Genomic DNA, 21,353 nt, shown 5'->3' on the forward strand with positions numbered 1-21,353 from the left:
ACACAACATTTTATTTGTGTATATCATGCCCTCATAAACACCACTGTGTTTATGACCAGATTATGTGATGCGAGTGGTGTTACTTGAGGGGTTAGTACTGGTTAGGACAGGGAAGAGGCCTGAAACAACAACATTCTGACTACAAATGAACTAAGGCAACACATTTTGAACAATGCTTTGCTCCAAATGCCCTTTGTTGCTTCAGGCAGAATGACTTATACTGCAGTATCACAATTGCTAGTCTACAATTTTTAGTAAGAGAACTAATTATTAACCAGGTCCTAGGGTTTGTTGGTGGCTTACTGTTGTAGTTTTACATAACATCCCTCACTCCTTCCCAGCTCAGGAAGCTCAATGGGCGCGCAATAGCAATGGTGAAATTGCTGTTCATATATATGTCAAATATGGGGTTCCAATTAGTTCACCTTCTCTCATCCATATGATACAATGATGATAGAGTTGTTAATTAATCTCTGTCAACAAGTCCACAGCAGTCCCTATGGTAGAGACTAGAAAAATGATGTCTGCCGAATTTGCAAAGAGTGTAAAAGATCTAAAGCTCCCTCAGTACGGGCTCTGAGTCTCACATCAAGGGAGATGATGAACCCTCGGTTTGCGTGGGCATTACAGGTACCAAGCTGTTTCTGTACAGAGGCAGTGCCCTCTTTGAATCTTACGCTCAATTGGGTTGTAAGATCTGATAACTCCCGGGGTACATGACAACGCCGCTTGCTGTTGGGTGATGTCATCAACCACACACTGGATAATTTTAAACTCTGTCTCCAGACTCAGTAAACAAGTCAATAAGTGCATTGTGTCAATTGCTGAAGCGATGCAGTGCTTCGTGCAAAATATTACAAAAATTGCTTCCTTAAATTTCTCAACTTTGGTTTAAATATGTTTGCTATGATCATAATGATACCATAGGTTCCATGGCGAATCTCATCCTAAATCCACAGATTCTTTACATAAATTATATAAAACTTACCAAGACAAACATTGACTGCTGCTGAAAGATTATCATCTTAATGAGTGGTGCACTTCTATCCACTTGAAATATGTTGGCCATTCCCAGGTGCAGGAGTATGCGCTGAGGGATGCATTCAAGTCTATTGGAGCTGTGTCAAAGACTCGGGGGGGGGGGGTCTTCAGTATAGGATTGTCACACCACAGCACACAGACAGAATGGCTGGGACTGAAAAATACTAACATGCTGTAAATATTGTAAACTTATATAATGGAATTGGAATAGTACTGTCATAAGTACCAAGATACAGCAAAAAACTGCCATCTGGGCAAATCATACCATTCATAAATACATCAAAGAGAGAAAAAACACAATGCAGAATATATTGTTACAGGTACAGAGAAAGTGCAGATAAAAAAAAGTGCAAGGGCTGCAACCAGGTAGATTGGGAGATCAATAATTTATCCTTAGCATATGAGAGGTCTGTTTAAGAGTCTGAGAACAGTAGGGAGGGACCTGTTCTTGAACCGGGTGATACGTGGTTTCAGACTTTGTATGTTCTGCCCAACGGGAAAGGGGAGAAGAGAAAATGGCCGGGGTGTGCTGATAATGATATACTTAGCACAGAGAAAGATGACAATGTTACATTCCGTTAGTATAACTATAATTTATGAATAAAATATGTTTTTGGAGGAAAATCATGTTAAAATAAAGCAGAACATTTACAACTACTATTATGTTTTCACTGAACAGTAGACAAATCCACGATGTAACTCAGTTGTCAGCACTCTTCCCTCTGGATTAGTCACCTGTGGATCGTTCCACTCTGAGAACTCTCTAAGGTGGATGTAAAAGATGGTATGAGCATTGTTTTGAAGAAACACTGTGAGACCCTTCTTCCTTATAGTTTAAGTGGTTTTAATTTGCTTCATTGCATCAGTGACTATTTCTGAACTGTAAATTGCTTTGGCAAATCCCGAGATTCTCAACTAGTGGATTTCTAGATTGGGTCCCGAGGAAATGATCCATGAGGAATTGCACAGCTCTAGTTCTTTCTAAATGAAATCCTCCAGTGAATTTCTTGAATAATTATTTTGAAGTATTGAAGAATTCTTGATATGATATTGCAGAATATCTCTCAATGTGTTCACGTCTTCAAATCTCCAGCGTCAAGTGGACAATAAAGTCGTAGACTCCTCGTTGTACCACATCCACGCTGATCTTTTGCCCATCTACATTAATCCCATTTGCCTGCATTAGGTCCATATCTTTCGATGCTTTGCCTATCCAAAAGGTTCAGAAATGTTGTAATTTCCATTACTTCCTCTCTCAGTAAGCTATCAGCCCACTTTCTGCATAAAAGAAAGATCCCATCAAATCCCTCTAAAAACTACTCAATCTCACTCTAATCCTGTTGCCTTTTGTTCTAGAAACCTTGACCATGGGATAATGTTTCTGACTATTTACCCTATCTATGCCTCTTAGAATTTATATAGCTCTCACAAGTCTTTCTATTTTTCTCAGCTTCCTTCACTTGGGGAAAATAGGCCCAGCCTATCCAATCTGTCCCCATAACTAAAGTCTTCCAATCCAGGCAACATCCTGTTAAATCTCCTCTGCACTATCTTCCCTCATACAGTGTGGTGACCAGAACTGCACACAATACTTCAGGATTCTGTAAAGTTGCAACATAATGACCCAACCGATATATCCGATGCCCCTTGACCTATGAAAGCAAGCATGTCATAAGCCTTCTTCACCAGCCTATTTACCTGTGTTGCCACTTCCAAGGAAAGTTTATGGCCTTAGACCCAAAGGTCTCTAAGTTCTAGGGGTGCCAACTAAATCACTCCCAACTAAGGGACAAGGTGACATCACCGCCCCCACGCCCCACGTGACCTCACCCAGCCAGTGCCCACATTCTCCCGCTCCACCAATGGTGGCCGCCCGGGCCTGGAGGCGGGTTGCTATGCAACCTCCGTTAGGCGGCACTCGGGCCTCCGGGCCTACACTGTCCGGACCTACACTGTCCGGACCCACACTGTCCGGAACTACACTGTCTGGACCTACAGCGTCCGGGCCTACAGCGGCTCTCGGGCCTAATAAGGGACAAGGGAGGTCCCATACGGGACAAACCAATTTAGCCCAAAGTACGGGATGTCCCAGTAAATACGGGACAGTTGGCAACCCTACTCAGAAGGAATGTTCCTTTTTCAATTTCTTTTAGATATCAAGGGAGCATGGTGAGTTAAGACTGAAGGTCAGTTATGGAACAGGGGATCAGCATTGAAGGGTCAAATGGCCATCTCCTGCTCCTGTTTCTTATATAGACTCTTCCACAAACCGCTATTAGATCACAGTAACAGTTGTAATTTATTGGTATCTCACAGATATCGGCCACTACAGGTGAGTAAACATGACCTGGGACTTCTGCCAGGAATGTGGCAATCCTTTAATCATTCATGAATTGCTCCTTCAGAACATGAAGCGTACCGTTTTGTGATCTAAACATTGTTCATCCTGAACAATGCTATCTGCAAAAAGCTCTTTCAGACTTTCCATTTCCAGTGTGAATCAGAGCCTCACAATATTGACTGGATTCTCCAAAGAAGAATCAGCTTCAGTCTTCTGCAAACTCTTGCTCACATGTCCCAGTCAGTATGTTCTTTCCCATTTCATTGCACTCCAAAGACGTACAGGTATGTAGGTTAATTGGCTGGGTAAATGTAAAAATTGTCCCTAGTGGGTGTAGGATAGTGTTAATGTACGGGGATCGCTGGGCGGCACGGACTTGGAGGGCCGAAAAGGCCTGTTTCCGGCTGTATATATATGATATGATGATATGATATGATGATATTGAAGAAAGAATTATATTATTGATGGGGATTTCTCTAACGGCATAAATACACTTATGGATATATACAATGGTGAAAAGAAAAGATGACAAAATGTGAACTAAAGCTCTTTCAAGCTGTGCTATTTCTGAGAATTAGCATTTGGAAACTTCAAACTTGGTGAGAATTATTCCTTTTAGAGGACTCAGATATATTCAAGGACATTGTGGGAAACCAGAGAGGAAATTGTGGGAGCCCTGGTTGAAATTTATGACTCATCTTTAAATACAGGAGAGATCTTTAAATACAGGAAGACTGGAGGTTGGCAAATGTTGTGCCTCTTTTCAAGAAGGGCTGCAGGAAACTGTTGGGAACTATAGGCCGGTGAGCTTACATCTGTAGTTGAAAAGTTACTAGAGAGTATTCTGAGGGATAGGATATACAGGCATTTAGATGGACAAGGGCTGATTAGGGAGAGTCAGCATGGTTTTGTACATGTGAGGTCGTGTCACACAAATCTGATTGAGTTTTTTGATGACGAGATCAAAAAGGTCGATGAGGGCAGAAGTGTAGATTATGTATATATGGACTTCAGTAAAGTATTTGACAAGGTTCCTCATGGTAGGCTGCTCTGGAAGGTTAGATCGCATGGGATCCAAGGAGAGATAGATGAATGGAAAGAAAATTGGCTTCACGGAAGGAAGCAGCGAGTGAAGGTGGAAGGTTGCTTCTCGGACTGGAAGCCTATGACTAGTGGTGTGCCTCAGGGTTCAGTGGTGGGCTCGTTACTGTTTGTCATCTATATCAATGATTTGGATCATTGTTGAGAACATACACGGCAAGATTAGCAAGTTCGCAGATGATACAAAAGTGGGTGGTTTTGCAGATAGTGAAGATTAGTTGTGAAAAATTGCAGCAGGATCTTGATCGATTAGCCAATTGGGCTGAGGAATGGTTGAGAATTTCATGCAGAGAAATGTGAGGTGTTGCATTTTGGGAAGTCTAACATGGGCAGGACCTACACAGTGAATGGTAGAACTCTGGGTAGTGTTGTAGCGTAGAGGGATCTAGGAGTGCAGGTGTATGGTTCCTTGAGGGTGGAGTCACAGGTAGAATGGGTGGTCAAAAGGCTTTTGGCACATTGGCCTTCATCGGCCAGGGTATTGAGCATAGAAGTTGGGAGGTCATGTTGCAGTTGTATAAGACGTTGGTGAGGCCGCATTTAGAGTATTGTGTTCAGTTCTGGACACCGTGTTATAGGAAAGATGTTGTCAAGCTGGAAAGGGTGCAGAGAAGATTTACAAGGATGTTGCCAGGACTGGAGGGTCTGAGCTATAGGCAGAGGTTGAGTAGGTTGGGACTCTATTCCTTGGAGCGCAGGGGGATAAGTGGTGATCTCATAGAGATGTATAAGATCGAGAGGAATAGATCGGGTAGATGTACAGAGTCTCTTGCCCAGAGTAGGTGAATCGAGAAACAGAAGACATAGGTTTAAGGTGAAGGGGAAAAGATTTAATAGGAATCTGAGGGGTAACCTTTTCACACAAAGCGTGGCGGATGTTTGGAACAAACGGCCAGAGGAGGTGGTTGAGGCAGGGACTATCCCATCATTTAAGAAACAGGTAGACAGGTACATGGATAGGACAGGTTTGGAAGGATATGGACCAAGTGTGGGCAGGTGGGACATGTTGGCCGGTGCGGGCAAGATGGGCCGAAGGGTTTGTTTCCACACTGTATCACCCTATGATTCTATGAATCTATGACTAAAAGCAGGGATGTCTCCCAAGATCAGTTATCTGCTATTAACCTCTTCTGCAATTGTTTGAGATCTCCACACTCTTGTGGACTCCCATTCATTCCTGAATTTAATCATTCTGCCACTGCTGGTCTTGCTTATCTTGTGGCTTCGTTATCCTGAGCTCTGAAATTCTCTTCCTAGATTCTTTCACCTCTAGACTTCTGTAAGGTGCAAGTCTATCTCATCACATCACATCTCATCACATTTTCAAATTTCTCCAGATGTGGGTCTGTGTCAGATAATGTTCATGAAAAGTGTTTTGGACTTTTTCCTTGTGTTGTACAAATGCCTGGTGTTGTTGTTACTGACTAGTAGCCCAACAACCAGAGAGTGGCGTTGCCAATAGTGATGCACCAAAAGTTCAGCTGATGACTGTGCAGGCCAATATGTGCCACTGTCCATCCACTAACTCCTGGGGGAGAAGCAAGTTCTCCAATTGACATCCCTGACAATTTAAGGACAATTTAACATGTGGTACAAAGATAGAAATGGAATGGAGATCTAGACAGACCTCTGCTCCCATTCTCCATTGTTCTACCTTACTAAAATAACGTCAAATATTTGCGTTAGCAATGCGTTAAAAATAATGATATCTTTGTTCCTCTTCTACTCTTGGTTTTAATATAATATCCCTCAAGAACACAAATCGATAGTGGCTGGAGTAGGCCACCTGGCCTTTCAACACCTCGTTTGTGCCAGTGCCCCATAGTGCTCAATTCCCTGATCTTTAAAAAAACTATCTACCTTCTCTTTAAATGCCTTCAGAACTCTAAACTCCACGACTCTCTACTTGTGAATTCCAGACATTCGCCACTCCCTTAGACAAAAATCATTGCACATCTCAGACATATATCGTACAGCTTTAATCCCTTCATCAAGACTTTCCCTGTGGCATCTACTTTCTCCTACCCCTTAGGATCTTAAATGTTCCAATAAAATCACCTCTCATTCTCCTAATTTTCAAAGAATAATTTTGTGAGTAGAAAACTCTCTGATTCCAGAAATCACCTTTGTGAATCTCTTCTAGATCACCGCTGGAACATTCTTTCTTTACATAAGGGGATCAAAACTCTCCACAGGATTATCAGTGCAGCCTCACCAATATCTTGTACAATTGAAAGAATATTTTTTCTATTTTTAATTTCTAGCAAAAAAAGGCTAATGTCTGATTTTAGATTAACTCTTCTTTCCATCCTCCTACTTGTACCAGGTAAAATTCCCACTATTATCCCCATCAATTAGGCCATTGTCTGCAATAAGGATTTTCTAAAAGCTAAATACAGTTCAATCCCCAGTGCAAAAATCGTGCATCATGCTTTCTCATACATCTCTTAATCTAGCTTTTTCCAATTAAGGCTATATACTGAATGGTGTTTGTTCAGTTCATCAGTACAGCACTAATCTTCCTTTGCAGTGAATGGGTAAATTCATACAATGCCAACTCTCTTTCTCTCTCTCTCTTTGGCTTTATATGATACTACGTTCGTGTGGGAGGATCCTGCAGTATTGTATGCTAGGTATCTGATTATTACAGTGTGATGTCTAAAATTCCGTAGGTGTTATCCTTCTGTGACAGGAATGAGTTTTATTGAAGACTGAGGGCTGGGACGTGGAACCCTTTACTCCATTCACTCCATTAGACGGGAAGAGAACCAGTTAAGAGGAGAATGGTGTTTCGTGAATATTTAGGCACCAATAACCATTAAAACGGCTGTTTAACAATCCCTGCATGAATACTGCATTTCCCTGAGCAATGCCCTTGAAAGTTTTAATGTCAATTGGTAAAAAATTGTGAGCAAAACACGAAGTGCTGGAGGAACTCAATGCGTCAGGCAGCATCTCATAACTGGATTGGAAACGTTACATCTATTTCAAATACTTACCTCTCAGAGAAAACAATCTCCACATTCCTTTTGAGCGGCTCCAAAACAGTAAAGAGCAACAAATCAGCTTTTTAATTATGTATTTACGGTTGTAGTGTAGGAAACCAAATAGCTAATTTGATCACAGCGAACGCTTCTGCATAATAGTCAAATAATCTGCTCATTCTTCCTAAACTGCGCAAGGGATAATTTTTGGCCAGGGCACTAAATCTAATTTACCAGGTGGGACACTCTCAGAACTGCCCCTCAGTCAGTGCGGGGCACACTCAAAGCTTCCTGGCTTTCGATGATCAATTATAGTGAAACTTAACTCCTTTGAGTGCTTCTTATGATTTGCCATGGACTTGGTTTTCTCTCTTTGATTGTTACTGTGATGATTACATACAGTTGGTGCTAATTTTTAATCCCTGTAATATCAAAAAATGCAGGGGCAATAACGAAACTGAGTACTTGCGGTTTTTTTAATGGCGCTGATTAATTGTGTGGTCATTTATTAATTATAAAACATCTGGTGAAGAAGTCAGGGACAAGGGGATATATGGAGGAGTCAGGAATCCTTGGTCACATGATGAAGGGCCTGCTGACTTTTCAATTGGCAATGGAAGGATGGAATTTGGTGATAATGATGAAAGCATTGGGGTGATTGGCCGTGGGCAGCAATGTGATGAAACTTCCTTGAGTACATTCTATGTGAGAGGTTGGTCTGAGATAATTGAGATGTTTTATCCTTTGTTTCACACAGTATTATTTCACAATTAACTTTGGCCATGATGCTCAGAAAGCCCTGGAGCTGAGGACAGAGGACATGAAGGATTGTGATGACTGGGTGACAGCAATTGGCCATGCAAGGTAGGTGATGGATCAACGTTCCAGCTCACCGGGCCAGCCTACCGCCTCCCTGAGCCCACCCTGCCGCTCCTGTCAACATTTGCATCCAACTCTCACACGTTCTCAATCGCCCATCACCTGTTTGCTCGCTGACCTAAATCGGCTCCTCGCTCCGCAAATCGTTTGCAAATCCCTCCACGGTTTCATCCCCCCCTCTATATAATCACCTTAAGCAAATATGATAGTGGCGTTAAAGAGGCTTTTAGATAGGAACAGGACACAGTGGCTTAGCTAGTAAAGCTGCTGCCTCACAGTGCCAGAGACCCAGCTTTGATTATGACCTCGGGTGCTGTCTGTGTGGAGTTTGCAAAATCTCCCTGTGACCGCATGTTTTTCCTCAGGTATGTAGGTTAATTGGCCTCCATATCTGCCTCTGTAAAATTGCCCCTTGTGTGTAGGGAGTGGATGAGAAAGTGGGATAACATAGAAATAGTGTGAACGGGTGACTGATGGTCGCCGTAGACGGTGGACCGAAGGGCCTGTTTCTTTACTGTATCTCTAAATTAATGAATAAGCAGGCAATAGAGGGATATGGACCAGGTGCAGGCAGAAGGGATTAGATTCATTTGGCTTCATGTTTGACGCAAACATCGTTGGCCAAAGAGCCTGTTCCTGTGTTGATTGGTAATTCTCTAAAATCTCTGCACCTCTCCACTTCCAGACTCATAATCATCTCCAATTTCCAATGCTCCACTCTTGGTGAATGTGTATTTAGCTGCTCAGACCTGTTCTTCTGGAATTCCCTCCTTTAATTTCTCTTACTCTCCACCTTAAATTCTCTTCCTCAAACCTCTGACTTTGTCTGAGCTTTGGCCTCTCACCCTAATGTTTCCTTACATGGCACGGTGTCTGATTTTGTTTGGTGATGCTTAAGCAAAATATGCTGGCAATATTATAGGTAGAAACATAGAAACATAGAAACATAGAAACATAGAAAATAGGTGCAGGAGTAGGCCATTCGGCCCTTCGAGCCTGCACCGCCATTCAATATGATCATGGCTGATCAACCAACTCAGTATCCCGTACCTGCCTTCTCTCCATACCCCCTGATCCCTTTAGCCACAAGGGCCACATCTAACTCCCTCTTGAATATAGCCAATGAACTGGCCTCAACTACCTTCTGTGGCAGAGAATTCCACAGATTCACCACTCTCTGTGTGAAAAAAAACATTCTCATCTCGGTCCTAAAAGACTTCCCCCTTATCCTTAAACTGTGACCCCTTGTCGGGATCCCTCTAAAAGTGCATCACTCCCTAAATACTGCCCCTCCCACAGTGCGGCACTCCCCCCGTATTGCCTTGCCACAGATCAGTACTCTGCCAGTACAGCACTGCCTCAGTACTTGCCCACAGACTGCCACCTTTTCTAAAATTCTCTGGAGTTAACTTGCCCATCCTATTTGTTTTGCATGCTTTTGCTAAAGTCTAGTAATTGGTATCAAATGTGCTTTTCTTATTACACCTCCTTGTTGCCTTCTCAAAATATTTCAATGTATCACTTTCCTTAAATCACACAATCTGCAGAGTCTGCTGGTTCAAGTGGTATCTAATTTTCAGATTCGATCTCTGCATGTACCACTAATGGAGAGGTGAAAGACATCCAGAAAATCCCAGTCTTCAGACAGACAAAGATAGCAACTGAATTGTTTCCAGAATCATTGATTTTAAGCAGTGGTTGTACAAATAGGTCCTCTGAGTGTCAGTTCTTATGATAATACTTGAGCTTGATATTAATTGACACAAAATGCACCATTGGGAGCGATTCCAGGTTAGTAATTTGAGTGAAAGGCTGCAGATTGTGTCAGAAGGTGGCTCGGCATCAATCACACTCAAGAGGCTGTGAATGGATTTCCTGTTGTCCTAACAAGACATTATTCTGCTGTTAAGGCAGAGATGCTTAATCTGCCTCAGAAACATAGTTAAAGACATAAGGAATTGCAGATGCTGGTTTACAAAAAACACAAAGTGCAGGACCCTTCAGGGTTCCGACCCAGAACTTCACTTATCCATGTCCTCCAGAGCTGCTGCCTGACCCACTGAATCATTTCTTAACTTTGTGTTGCAGAAAAATATTTTATGGCTCCAATATAAGAGCAACATTAGACATGATGGGAGAGTTGCACATTTGGAGGATCATAGAGTTATGCAGCATGGACGCCGGTCCTTTGGGCCAACTCATCCATGCCGACCAAGATGCCCCATCTAAGCTAGTCCGTTTTGCCCACATTTGGCCCATATCCCTCTAAACCTTTCCTATCCATGTACCTGTCCAAATGTCTTTTAAATGTGATTGTATGGCGAGTCTGGAGGCTCGTTCTTTGTTGAAGAAGTTTATTGCGACAGCAATATTCGATCACAAAGTTTACATAACGAGATTACAGACAACCATTAAAACTAACTGTTCACTTCGAAGGAGTCTCTCAACTCACTCCTTTGGGCGCCAAAACCGCACGTGACGACGCTGTCCAATCAGCGGTCTCACTCCCTGGACCAATCCTTACGGTCGCACCCATACGTGACCTTGCTGGCCAATCTGAGGGTTCGACACCTAGGACCACTCTCTATGGTCGCTACAATTGTACCTGCATCAACAACTTGCTCTGGCAGATCATCCCATTTGCTCACCGCGCTTTATGTGGTGGACAAGTGATGACCAAGGTTCTTATTAAATCTTTCTCCTCTCACTTTAGCCTATGTCCTCCAACTCTTGATTCCACTACCCAAGGAAAATAGATATTGAACATTAACTCCATCCATTCCCTTCATGATCTTGTACACCTCAATAAGATCACCCCTCAGCCTTCTGCACTCCAAGGAATGAAGTCTAGCTTGTCCTACCATTCCCAATATGCAGTCCCTCAAGTCCTGGCAACACCTGCGTGAATGTTCTCTGCATACTACAAATCAGTGAGTTTTGTTTTCCATTGTCCAGCACTACTGAGCCTCCTCGCATATTGTCTGGATTTGTTGCAGCCAACAATAGGGATTGATCACTGTGTGATTACCCAACTACTCCATTATCATATCATATCATATATATACAGCCGGAAACAGGCCTTTTCGGCCCACCAAGTCCGTGCCGCCCAACGATCCCCGTACACTAACACTATCCTACACCCACTAGGGACAATTTTTACATTTACCCAGCCAATTAACCTACATACCTGTACGTCTTTGGAGTGTGGGAGGAAACCGAAGATCTCGGAGGAAACCCACGCAGGTCACGGGGAGAACGTACAAACTCCTTACAGTGCAGCACCCGTAGTCAGGATCGAACCTGAGTCTCCGGCGCTGCATTCGCTGTAAAGCAGCAACTCTACCGCTGCGCTACCGTGCCGCCCGATTATTGTTGCATCAAGTCACTCTCAGCGTAGATTAGCTAACAGAGGGAGATTATACAGTCCATCATGTCTGTACAAACTCTCAAAAGAAACTACCAAATAATCCCTGCAGAACACCTTGTGCCCAGCAAGTTTTTGCTTTGTATAACTATTTCCCTTTAGGTTATTTTAAAACTGTTTCCTTTCAGGAAAAGCAGTCTAGCCAGAGATAGACATTGACCCCTTTAATAAGAGGACATTTATGTAGCATCATATAACAACCAAGATAGAAAAGTAAAATGATTCAAGAAAGGCGGCCATTCAGCCCATTGTTCCCATGCTAGTTCGTTGGAAGAGTGTCCATCTCGGCTGATAAACGAGAATAAGATGAACTTTGGGTTTTTCTCATATAGCGGTTCCCAGGCTGTTTGAGGCCAACAACTACCTTCCAGGCAGGGTACGAACAACTAGGCATAAATGTGTAGAGCAACACATCACCTCATTACAACACTGCCATCCTCACCCTCTCATATAATTTACACCCGATGGCTACATTTTGAGATCCTCTCAGGCTAGCAATAAAATCCACACAAATATTAAATGTGCTCATTATAAACCACATACAGGCAGTATAGGCACTTTAACGGTCCATATGCTGCAGTCATCTTACCACCTGTCGGATTGCTCTTGCTGATTCTCAAAAAAATGTCTTTATTATTTTCTTCCTCCTCCTCTCCTGTGGGTCTCGCTGTAAGCCCCACGGCTACCCTTCCAATAACTCTCCCAGTCAGAGTGGAAAGAAAGCTGTTATCTTTATGTGGTTCTGAGCCTATGTGTGCCTCATATAAATGATCACACCAGCGTGATCGACTTTTAAGGGCCGAATGGCCTACTCCTGCACCTATTTTCTATGTTTAACTGAACTGGCCAAGCAAGCTGAAGAAAGACGGCAATGCCCACAACTCCAAAACAGAGTTCTTTTTTAAAAAGTCATTTGAATTGTGGTTACTTTTTCAACATGTTTCTGTAATCACGTGACACACAGTAAGGATGAAGGTTTGCAAGTGAGATGGAGGTTTGATTGATATACAGGGTAAAATTTATTCCTTAAGGTCAGTGTCACGATCTTCTTCTGGAATGTACTTTATTTGCCTGAGTGGCCAATTATTGTGACAAACAAAGTCCAGAAAGGCTTTTAGTAACCATAGTAACCAAAGGCCATCAAGGACAGGCCCTGACAGTGGGCCTGCCATGGTTTCATAAGCAAGTCAAGAGCCTTGCTGACTAAACTATTCAGATCCTTACACGGCTGGAGTGTGATTTTTTGTGACATTTTGTTATGTTTATAAAGAGACTGTGTTTGACGTTGAACAATTGAAGCAAGGATTGAAAAGATTTCAATGAAGTACTTGGGGCAAAAGATTTCAACTGTTTATTTTGTGCTGTTAGATCCAATGCCCAAAAATAACTTAATGGACCCAGGTGTTTCTCAGCCTCAAGAAACCTGGTGCCCTGGGTGAATTAGCGCTGCAACCATAACTGGAATGCTAAGAGCTGGAGCAGGAGGAGGCCATTCATCCATTAAGTCTGTTCTACCATTCAACAAAATGACAGTTGATCCTGTGTATCCTGCACTTTCCTGCCCTATCCCCATTTTCAATATTTCCCCGAGTCTATTGAATCTTAACATCCTTGAATCTACAATCCTTGAATGGTTGAGCAGACACAGACCCAAATAACCTATTCTATTCCTCATAATAGTGGGCTCCACCCTTGCTTCTGAGGTGAAGATTGCATGCTCATGCTCCATGTTCATATATAGAACTCTAGGCTGATTTTCCAGTGTGCAACTGGGAAGGTACCATTATTTTGACATATTATCTGCCCTTTCAAATGCCTGTGAAAAATCCCATGCTGCTATTTCAATATGTATTCTTAAATTATTAACGGTGATTAACTGGACCTAATTCCTTGAAAAAGAAAAGACTGTGCAAAAGGAAGTAGTGTAGGAAAATAACTGCAGATGCTGGTACAAATCGAAGGTATCACAAAATGCTGGAGGTTTCGAAGGTATCACAAAATGCTGGAGTAACTCAGCAGGTCAGGCAGCTTCTCAGGAGATGCTGCCTGACCTGCTGAGTTACTCCAGCATTTTTGTGCAAAAGGAAGTACATGAGTGCAAAAACACAATAAGATTTAAAAAGTTGATGGCTGTCGAAGAGTGGTCCATAGTGCTCTGTTGCCGAGGTAGGATTAGGGTTTGGGTAAGTTCGAAAAGTTGTCAATTGTAGGAAAATATCTGTTCCTGAACCTGGTAGTGTGCGACCTCAGGTTTCTGTACCTCCTACCTCATGTAGTTGCGTTTGATGGTGAGGAGGTCCGTGCCTGGGATAGATTCACTGCATCACTCTCTGCAGACCTGTGACAACCTGGTATGGGCAGCAAATATAAACTAGACCCTTTCCAATGGCCCAATGCAGTGCCAGGAACAGCATCTTGCATTTAGTGATGCTGTCAACCTTTGGTGGAGACCTCATGTTTCTGATGAGATCCCTGCGTGCCAGGAAGAATTAGTGGGCAGCAGGCATAATTACTGGTCTTGCATTGGAAATAAGTATCTCAATTCTAGTTCCTTTAAGAAGATTTAACTCATTTTTCTACTATTTGATGATAGTTTGCTCCATCAGCACTAACTTCTGATTCACCATCACTGGAATTTTACAGGCTGAAGTTGAGATCTGGGCTTACAGAGAGAGACTGACTGCTGGGATTAGTCAATAATTCTGTTATGTGAGGATCAGGTACACCTTATCAATGGACAATAGTCATCTCATCCAAAAATCTCTTTGCCTTTCCCTACATTCCATTTGTTCACAATTGCATTTTTGAACAGTTACAGGAACCTTGCAACAGAACACGAGTCCCTGATGCAGAAATACCTCCACCTTCTGCAGATTGTAGAGACTGAGAAAACAGTCGCAAAACGATTGCGGCAGCAAATTGAGGATCAAGAGATTGAAGTTGAGCGACTGAAGGCTGAGGTAGGAAACGATGAAGACTGGGTTGTGCTGACTGGCATGAGGGATGTCACCTCTGGAGGATTATTCTGGGTTACAAATCAAGGAAAAGGGTAGAAGTGGAGAAGGTGCGATTCTTACTGAATTCGGGAATTATTTCACTCCCAATTACACTGCAGAGAATCCTGTTGGAAGCTGTGTCACTGGGAATATTGTATGGAAATACTTGTGACTCGTGTTTGTGAGCCCATGGCTGAGTGCCTCCAGTAGTAATGGATCAGGTCATTGAATTCACTTTGCTTTCTTTCTCATTTTTTTAAACAGATTGCTTCACTGCTCAAAAACAATGACCGCATCCAACTAACCCAGCCAGTGACGCAGAACGATGAAGATGTTGATATAAGGAAAATCAAGAAGGTAAGACAGATATACACTCAGATACACTGAGGTATCCTGCAGCAAGACATTTTTTATTTTATTGCTACTCCATCCCACATAACATATTCTTCTTAACCACATAATCTGCCTGACCTTCAGGGATCTGTAGACATAAGCTCCAAGATTTCTTTGCTCCTCAGGTGTCCCCTATTTATTACACATTTTCTTGCCTTGTTTGCCCTCCACAATATATATTGCTTCACACATTTCCAAACTGGATTCCATTTGTCACTTTCCAGCCCTTCTAAGGAGTTCATTGATATGTAACTTTCTTCCTTGCTGTTGATTGTCTGGTCAACTTTGGTTTCACCTGTAAATTCTTAACTCTGGCACCTACCCTCCAAGTTAAAGTCATTGCTGTATCCAATAGGTCCAAAGCTTCCTGCGAGGATGGCTGTGCAGAAGGAAGTGGAAGACCATTATTCAGGACTACATCCGCTCCCCACATGCTGAGAGCATGAGGAAGAGGAACCAGGTTGTGTTCAGTATGTTGGAGGCTGAGGCTGAGTATGTCCAGCAGCTCCATATCCTTGTGAACTGCTTCCTCCGACCACTCCGCATGGCAGCCAGCTCCAAGAAGCCTCCGATCACCCATGATGATGTTAGCAGCATATTCCTAAACAGGTATCCAGCAAGAGACTCTAATAACATAGTAATTAGGATGCTGGACCAGCAATCATGAGGTTGAGTTCCTATCCCATGCTGGCAGGCGGGTAATTTAAATTTAGGTAATGAAATAAATCTGGAATTATTGTATTGATGGCCAGGTGGATTATGATAAAAACTCATTTGGATCACTAATGTTCAGGGAAGGAAACCTTTGACCTTTACCCATTGTGACCTGTATGCGACTCTGGATTCACTGCAATATTCCCCCTGAAAAGGCTCTGAAAGACAGTTAGTTACACCAAAGCTTCATGACTGGTTCCAGCTTTCCACCAGGTTCCTAAACTGTGAAGAGCAAATGCAACCTTCCACTGTGAAAGATTTCCAAAAAAAAGTCATTTTTAGAATTTCATACATACCTATCACCATTGAGTTGTCTATAACTTGGAAGGATGTGATCAGAAATGATTAGCAGGATTTTACCAAGCTTGAGGATTGAGAAATGTGGGTTTAGTTCCCTGATTTTATTATATAACCAATTAGAGGGATTTGAGATATTATGCAAAATTACGATCATATTGATGAAAGAAATGAATAAATGCTGGATGACTACAGAGAGAAGGTCTGTAAATACACATTCCATTCTCTTTCTTTATACTTATCTTGTTCTCTTTTCCAGTGAAACAATTATGTTTTTGCACCAAATATTTTACCAGGGACTAAAAGCTCGAGTCTCCAGCTGGCCGACACTAGTATTAGGTAGGTATTGTGAGTACTTATATCATGAGGATCCCCACTGGTAACTCAGGTGTTGGGTTCCTTTGTGCAGATGTGAAAATTATAGTGTTCAATCCGCAATATGTTCTGCTCTTAAGATGGAGCTATGCCTCCTTAACAGAACAGGATTAGCTTCTTGTGAAGTAAACAAAGCACAGTTCAATCAGAGTTCAGTTGCTCCTCTAGTTTAATTCCTCATCCAGAGTGAAAGATCTGGTTGTTTAAAAGGAATGTGATCAATTGGTGAAAAGGCTGACTGTCAGTATAAAATCAAAGAGCAAAAGACGAGCTGGCAGAAAACTCAGCAGGTCAAGCAGCATCTGTGGGGCAAAGGAATTGTCAAAGTTTCTGTTCGAGACCCTACATCAGGATTCCTTTCCTCACACAGATGCTGCTTGACCAGCTGAGTACCTCCAGCAGTCTGCTTTTTTTTTGCAGATTTCAACATCTACAGTCATTTGAGAGTGATCAGCCATGATCGCATTGAATGGCGGTGCTGGCTCGAAGGGCTGAATGGCCTACTCCTGCACCTATTGTCTATTGTCTATTGTCTAAAAAAAAAGAAGAATCCACTTAACAGAATGTTTTTACAACAGAAAAGGTCCAGTTAGTAGAATTCCATAAAATGTTAAATTGGGCCTTCTCCCATTTATTACATATAAAGCAATTCAGATTATTTTTGGAATTCGATTAATCTACAATTTTGGCAAATGTCAATTAAAAGACTTTAAATCTAAGTGCAGAGGAAGAAAGTACAATTTTAAATGTTGTTCAATGTTCACACAAGAGTCCAAAGGTATCATTGTGTAAAAAGCCCACAAATAAAAATATCTACCATCTTTGTTTTAGTATCAAGGAAAAGATAATGCAAATGTGAAGAGGTAACATTGAGTGTTTACCATATTAAGCCACATTGGAAATGCTGTTTTTCAGATTTAGGCACCAAGTATAGAAAGGATGTGTAAATGTAAATCCCTGGGATGTTACCAACAGTTATTGGGATACATGTGCAATACAGGGTATTCAATAAAAGTGGGTACATTTAGAGAACGGTCGGACCTTTAAGATCACCATATTACTGCCGTCATTTCAATTAAAATCAGACAATGCTGGAAAATCTCAGCAGGTCAGGCGCATCCGTGGAAAGAGAAACAAATAATGCTTTAGGTCTGGGATGTAGTTTCAACTAACTGAGATTTTGCAAACAAGGGAAACAAATTCACCAAAACAAATCACAGGTGGTGACAAAAGGAAGTAATGTTCTTACACTATATAACTACATGGCAGTTATAATTTCGAATTATTGGCTACTGACTGATGATTGAATTGAATAGAATTCAATTGAATAAGTTTATTGGCCAAGTATGTACACATACAAAGAATTTGCCTTGGTGCTCCGCTCGCAAGTAACAACACGACATACAGTAAACAATTAAGAATAAAACATAAAAACATTAAAACATTAAGAATAAAACATTATAGTTTAAAATGTGAATGAAATAAAATACCAGAGCAAAAGGAGACTACAGACTTTTGGTTGAATAAAAGTCAGCATTTCCCTGCCAGTTAAAGCTTTTGTCTTTCCAGATAAAATGTTAAATTGAGTCCCAGCTTGCCTTCTAGGGTGGGTGCAAGCCAGAAGAAATGCAAAGGGTTTCTCCATGAATTGTCCCCAATCAATCTTACCAAAACAGATTATTGGCCTTCATTTAATTTTATTTGTGGGAACATGCAGTGCATATTGCCTGTGTGTTTGCAGCAGTGATTGATTTCCTAAAGCTCTTCACAGGCTGCCAGGATCATTTGCAGCTCATGAAAGGCAACACTTTCTTTATCCACACAATGAATGAATCTTCCCATCTGTGTGCCAAGTCATAATGTAAGGTTTGACTTTCCACTGCCAGTCCGTGTGTAGTCTTGCAGAAATGTTTAGAGGTGGTGACTACACCAAGCTTTTGACCATGTGTATTCTGAACCATCCCACAGCTGACCTGTTCGACATTCTCCTTCCAATGCTGAACATCTATCAGGAGTTTGTAAGGAACCACCAGTATAGTCTACAGATCTTGGCCAGCTGCAAGCAAAACAGGGACTTTGACAAACTTCTGAAACAATATGAAGCAAAGCCGGATTGTGAAGAGAGGACACTGGAGACATTCCTGACCTATCCAATGTTTCAGGTGAAACAGCAGAGCATGGGGGAGGGGTTGGGTGCATGTTGCAGCTGATGGGATAAAGTCCAGGACCAATTATGTCACCTTTATAAATAGAGAATTCCTCAACTTTTTCAATAACACAATGTCGTTCTTGTGTCAGATCCCACATTCCGTGTGATCATTGGATTATCCAACTGAAGATTGTGTATAGAATGTGGAGAAAGTAGAGAATACCTACAACATGTGCAAATGAAAAATGAGAGGGTGATATTAGTTGGGAAGTAGAGGAACACAGAATGAGCAATGGGGACTTGGTAGACACTTTTACAGCTCATTTAATTTTCCAGTAATGTCTAGTCAGGCAACTGATTCAATATTATCCATTTTACATTATCGTCAATTATCCATTTTATTTCTGTAGTCTTTTGCACAAAACAACAAAGTCTGTTCGGCATCCTATAAAAAGCAGCCTGCAAACAGAAGATCTACTTGTTTGTAATTTGCTTTTTTTGACTTTGGCTCCTTAGATCCCCAGATACATCCTGACTCTCCATGAGTTGTTGGCTCACACACCTCACGAGCATGTGGAGAGGAAGAGTCTGGAGTATGCAAAGTCAAAGCTGGAGGAACTCTCACGGTGAGTAACGCCATCCAATGGCCATCTCTGGCATGAGCTTGAAACACTTTCTACGCTTCTCCAAGAATGAACCATAAATTCCTAACTTTTCTAATCCAATGCTGATCGGATTGTTTTGCGATTTCAAGCATGGTGTTGTATTGATGCCTGTTCCTGGAGCAGCAAATTTGCACAGTTTTAAGTGGGATTCTGCTTACAAGGGCCAAGATTTACAGATTGAGACACAGAAAGATGAGAAGAGGAAGTGAGAATAGGATATATCACAAATCAATGGTTTGGGGATGCCATTTTTCATGTGGGCAGAATGAACATGGATCGATTGTGTGGATCTGATCTGACATAAACACAGACAATGTTGAAAACATGTTTAAACCTGAAAATATTATTTCTGTTTTATTCATGATGCAGCCAGATCTGCAAAATATTTCCAGCATTTTCTGTGTTTATATTAGATATCCAGCATATGCAGTTTTTTCCCCTCACAATTTGACTACTGGTTTGGTGGTTCTCTTTACCTTGGCAATTAAAAACTTCAGAAAAAGTTAGTAGTTTTCTCTTAAACTCCATTTCTGTAATGGAACACAGATGATCCTCACAGAAGGTCCTGAGTGTGGAAGGAGGTGGGGGGGGGGGGGGGGGGGGGGGAGAGATTCAGTGGATGGAACATTCCTCACACTGATCTTGGCAGCATTTGAAGACTGTGGGTGAATTAAGCATCAAAGTTTCTTCAACTTTTTCCAAGATTACAGGGCAACAATCCTCCTTTGAAAACTAATGTCAGCTCACATTCAGCTATTACATCCTCCAATCTGTCTTTGTAAATTAAAATAGTGTTTTGGTATTTGAAACTATTTCTTCAAGTTTATCTTTTCCAATTTTATCTCTTCCAATTTTATCCACTTATTCTCCTCTCCTTCTCCGTTCCCTTTCTTCTGGAGTTAATTGTTTTCTAGTTCTGATTACCTTGCTCTGGCATCTCACTGATGACACAGGGAGTGTTGAAAATCTATTCCACGAATGAACTATTGAAACTGAGACCAGTCTCCTTCCATAAGCATATCAGTGTGGGTTGGTGGAAAAAGTTCACAGTGCGGAATACCCGGGTTTTTTTCCCCCTCCTGGTTTAGAAGTGCTGCACTCACCCACATCGCGGACCATGAGAGAACTTGGATCCACTGAACAAAGATTGACACAGTTCTTCCATTGTCCTGCCGTAAAGCTGTGTTGTCCGTGTGCAAGGCAATGTGAAACTAACACTGTTTGTGTTTGTCACAGGATAATGCACGATGAAGTGAGTGAAACAGAAAACATTCGCAAGAACTTGGCTATCGAGCGGTTGATTGTGGAGGGCTGTGAGATTCTCTTGGACACCAGCCAGACATTTGTACGGCAAGGTAATGGGAGATCGTATTGTTCAGGACTGCACTGAGAGCACATGGCATACCGCTCAGTCTGTTTCAATGACATGCATGATCACTGGTCTAGTATTATATTTTAGAGTGAGGCCCAAATACCTTTGGTTCAGTGCGCTGGATTGATTCAGTTTAGATGGATTGGCCATTGAAACATTATGAATTAAATTAATCCTTTGCCATTCACTTGTATTTTCATTGGCAAGTAGACTGTCAGGATCATTTGATAAGCTGATTTTAGGCTGTGCCGCCTGAAGATATTTGCAATTAGATGAATTTACCACCTTGCAGCTAGTGAAATCCCTGTGATGAGTTGCCACGACCCAAGAAAATACCCGTGGTGTAGTTACATAAACTGATTAATGATGGTTGGGAGGGAAACTGACTGAGACACTGAGGGGATCTGTGCTGCTCTTCTTCAAAGGCAACCTAGGTTTAAAGTCTTACACTCCTTCAATAAGATTTTGCATCCGACTCTGGGATGCATCACTAAGTTTGATATTCTTGGAGTGAAAAGTTAAACTGAAAACCCACCTACATTCGTGTATGGATGTAAAGAACCAATTTGGATAGTTTCTTATTCTTACAAGGAAACAAATTCCTTGTTTATATGAAGCTCAG

At 41.8% G+C, this 21,353-nt stretch overlaps 1 protein-coding gene across 1 annotated transcript in view; it reads left to right on the forward strand.

The window, feature by feature from the left end:
* Positions 1-21,353, forward strand: part of rasgrf1 (Ras protein specific guanine nucleotide releasing factor 1) — a 66,337-nt gene that overhangs the window by 19,878 nt on the left and 25,106 nt on the right. Inside the window, exons 2-9 of the mRNA XM_078427505.1 lie at positions 8,225-8,331; positions 14,583-14,730; positions 15,031-15,123; positions 15,515-15,768; positions 16,430-16,509; positions 18,514-18,707; positions 19,211-19,320; positions 20,596-20,714. Coding sequence (XP_078283631.1) covers positions 8,225-8,331; positions 14,583-14,730; positions 15,031-15,123; positions 15,515-15,768; positions 16,430-16,509; positions 18,514-18,707; positions 19,211-19,320; positions 20,596-20,714 — 1,105 coding nt within the window. The remainder of the gene's footprint in view (positions 1-8,224; positions 8,332-14,582; positions 14,731-15,030; positions 15,124-15,514; positions 15,769-16,429; positions 16,510-18,513; positions 18,708-19,210; positions 19,321-20,595; positions 20,715-21,353) is intronic.

This window comes from Rhinoraja longicauda, chromosome 33, assembly GCF_053455715.1.
Source record: "Rhinoraja longicauda isolate Sanriku21f chromosome 33, sRhiLon1.1, whole genome shotgun sequence".
Lineage (NCBI taxonomy): Eukaryota > Metazoa > Chordata > Chondrichthyes > Rajiformes > Arhynchobatidae > Rhinoraja > Rhinoraja longicauda.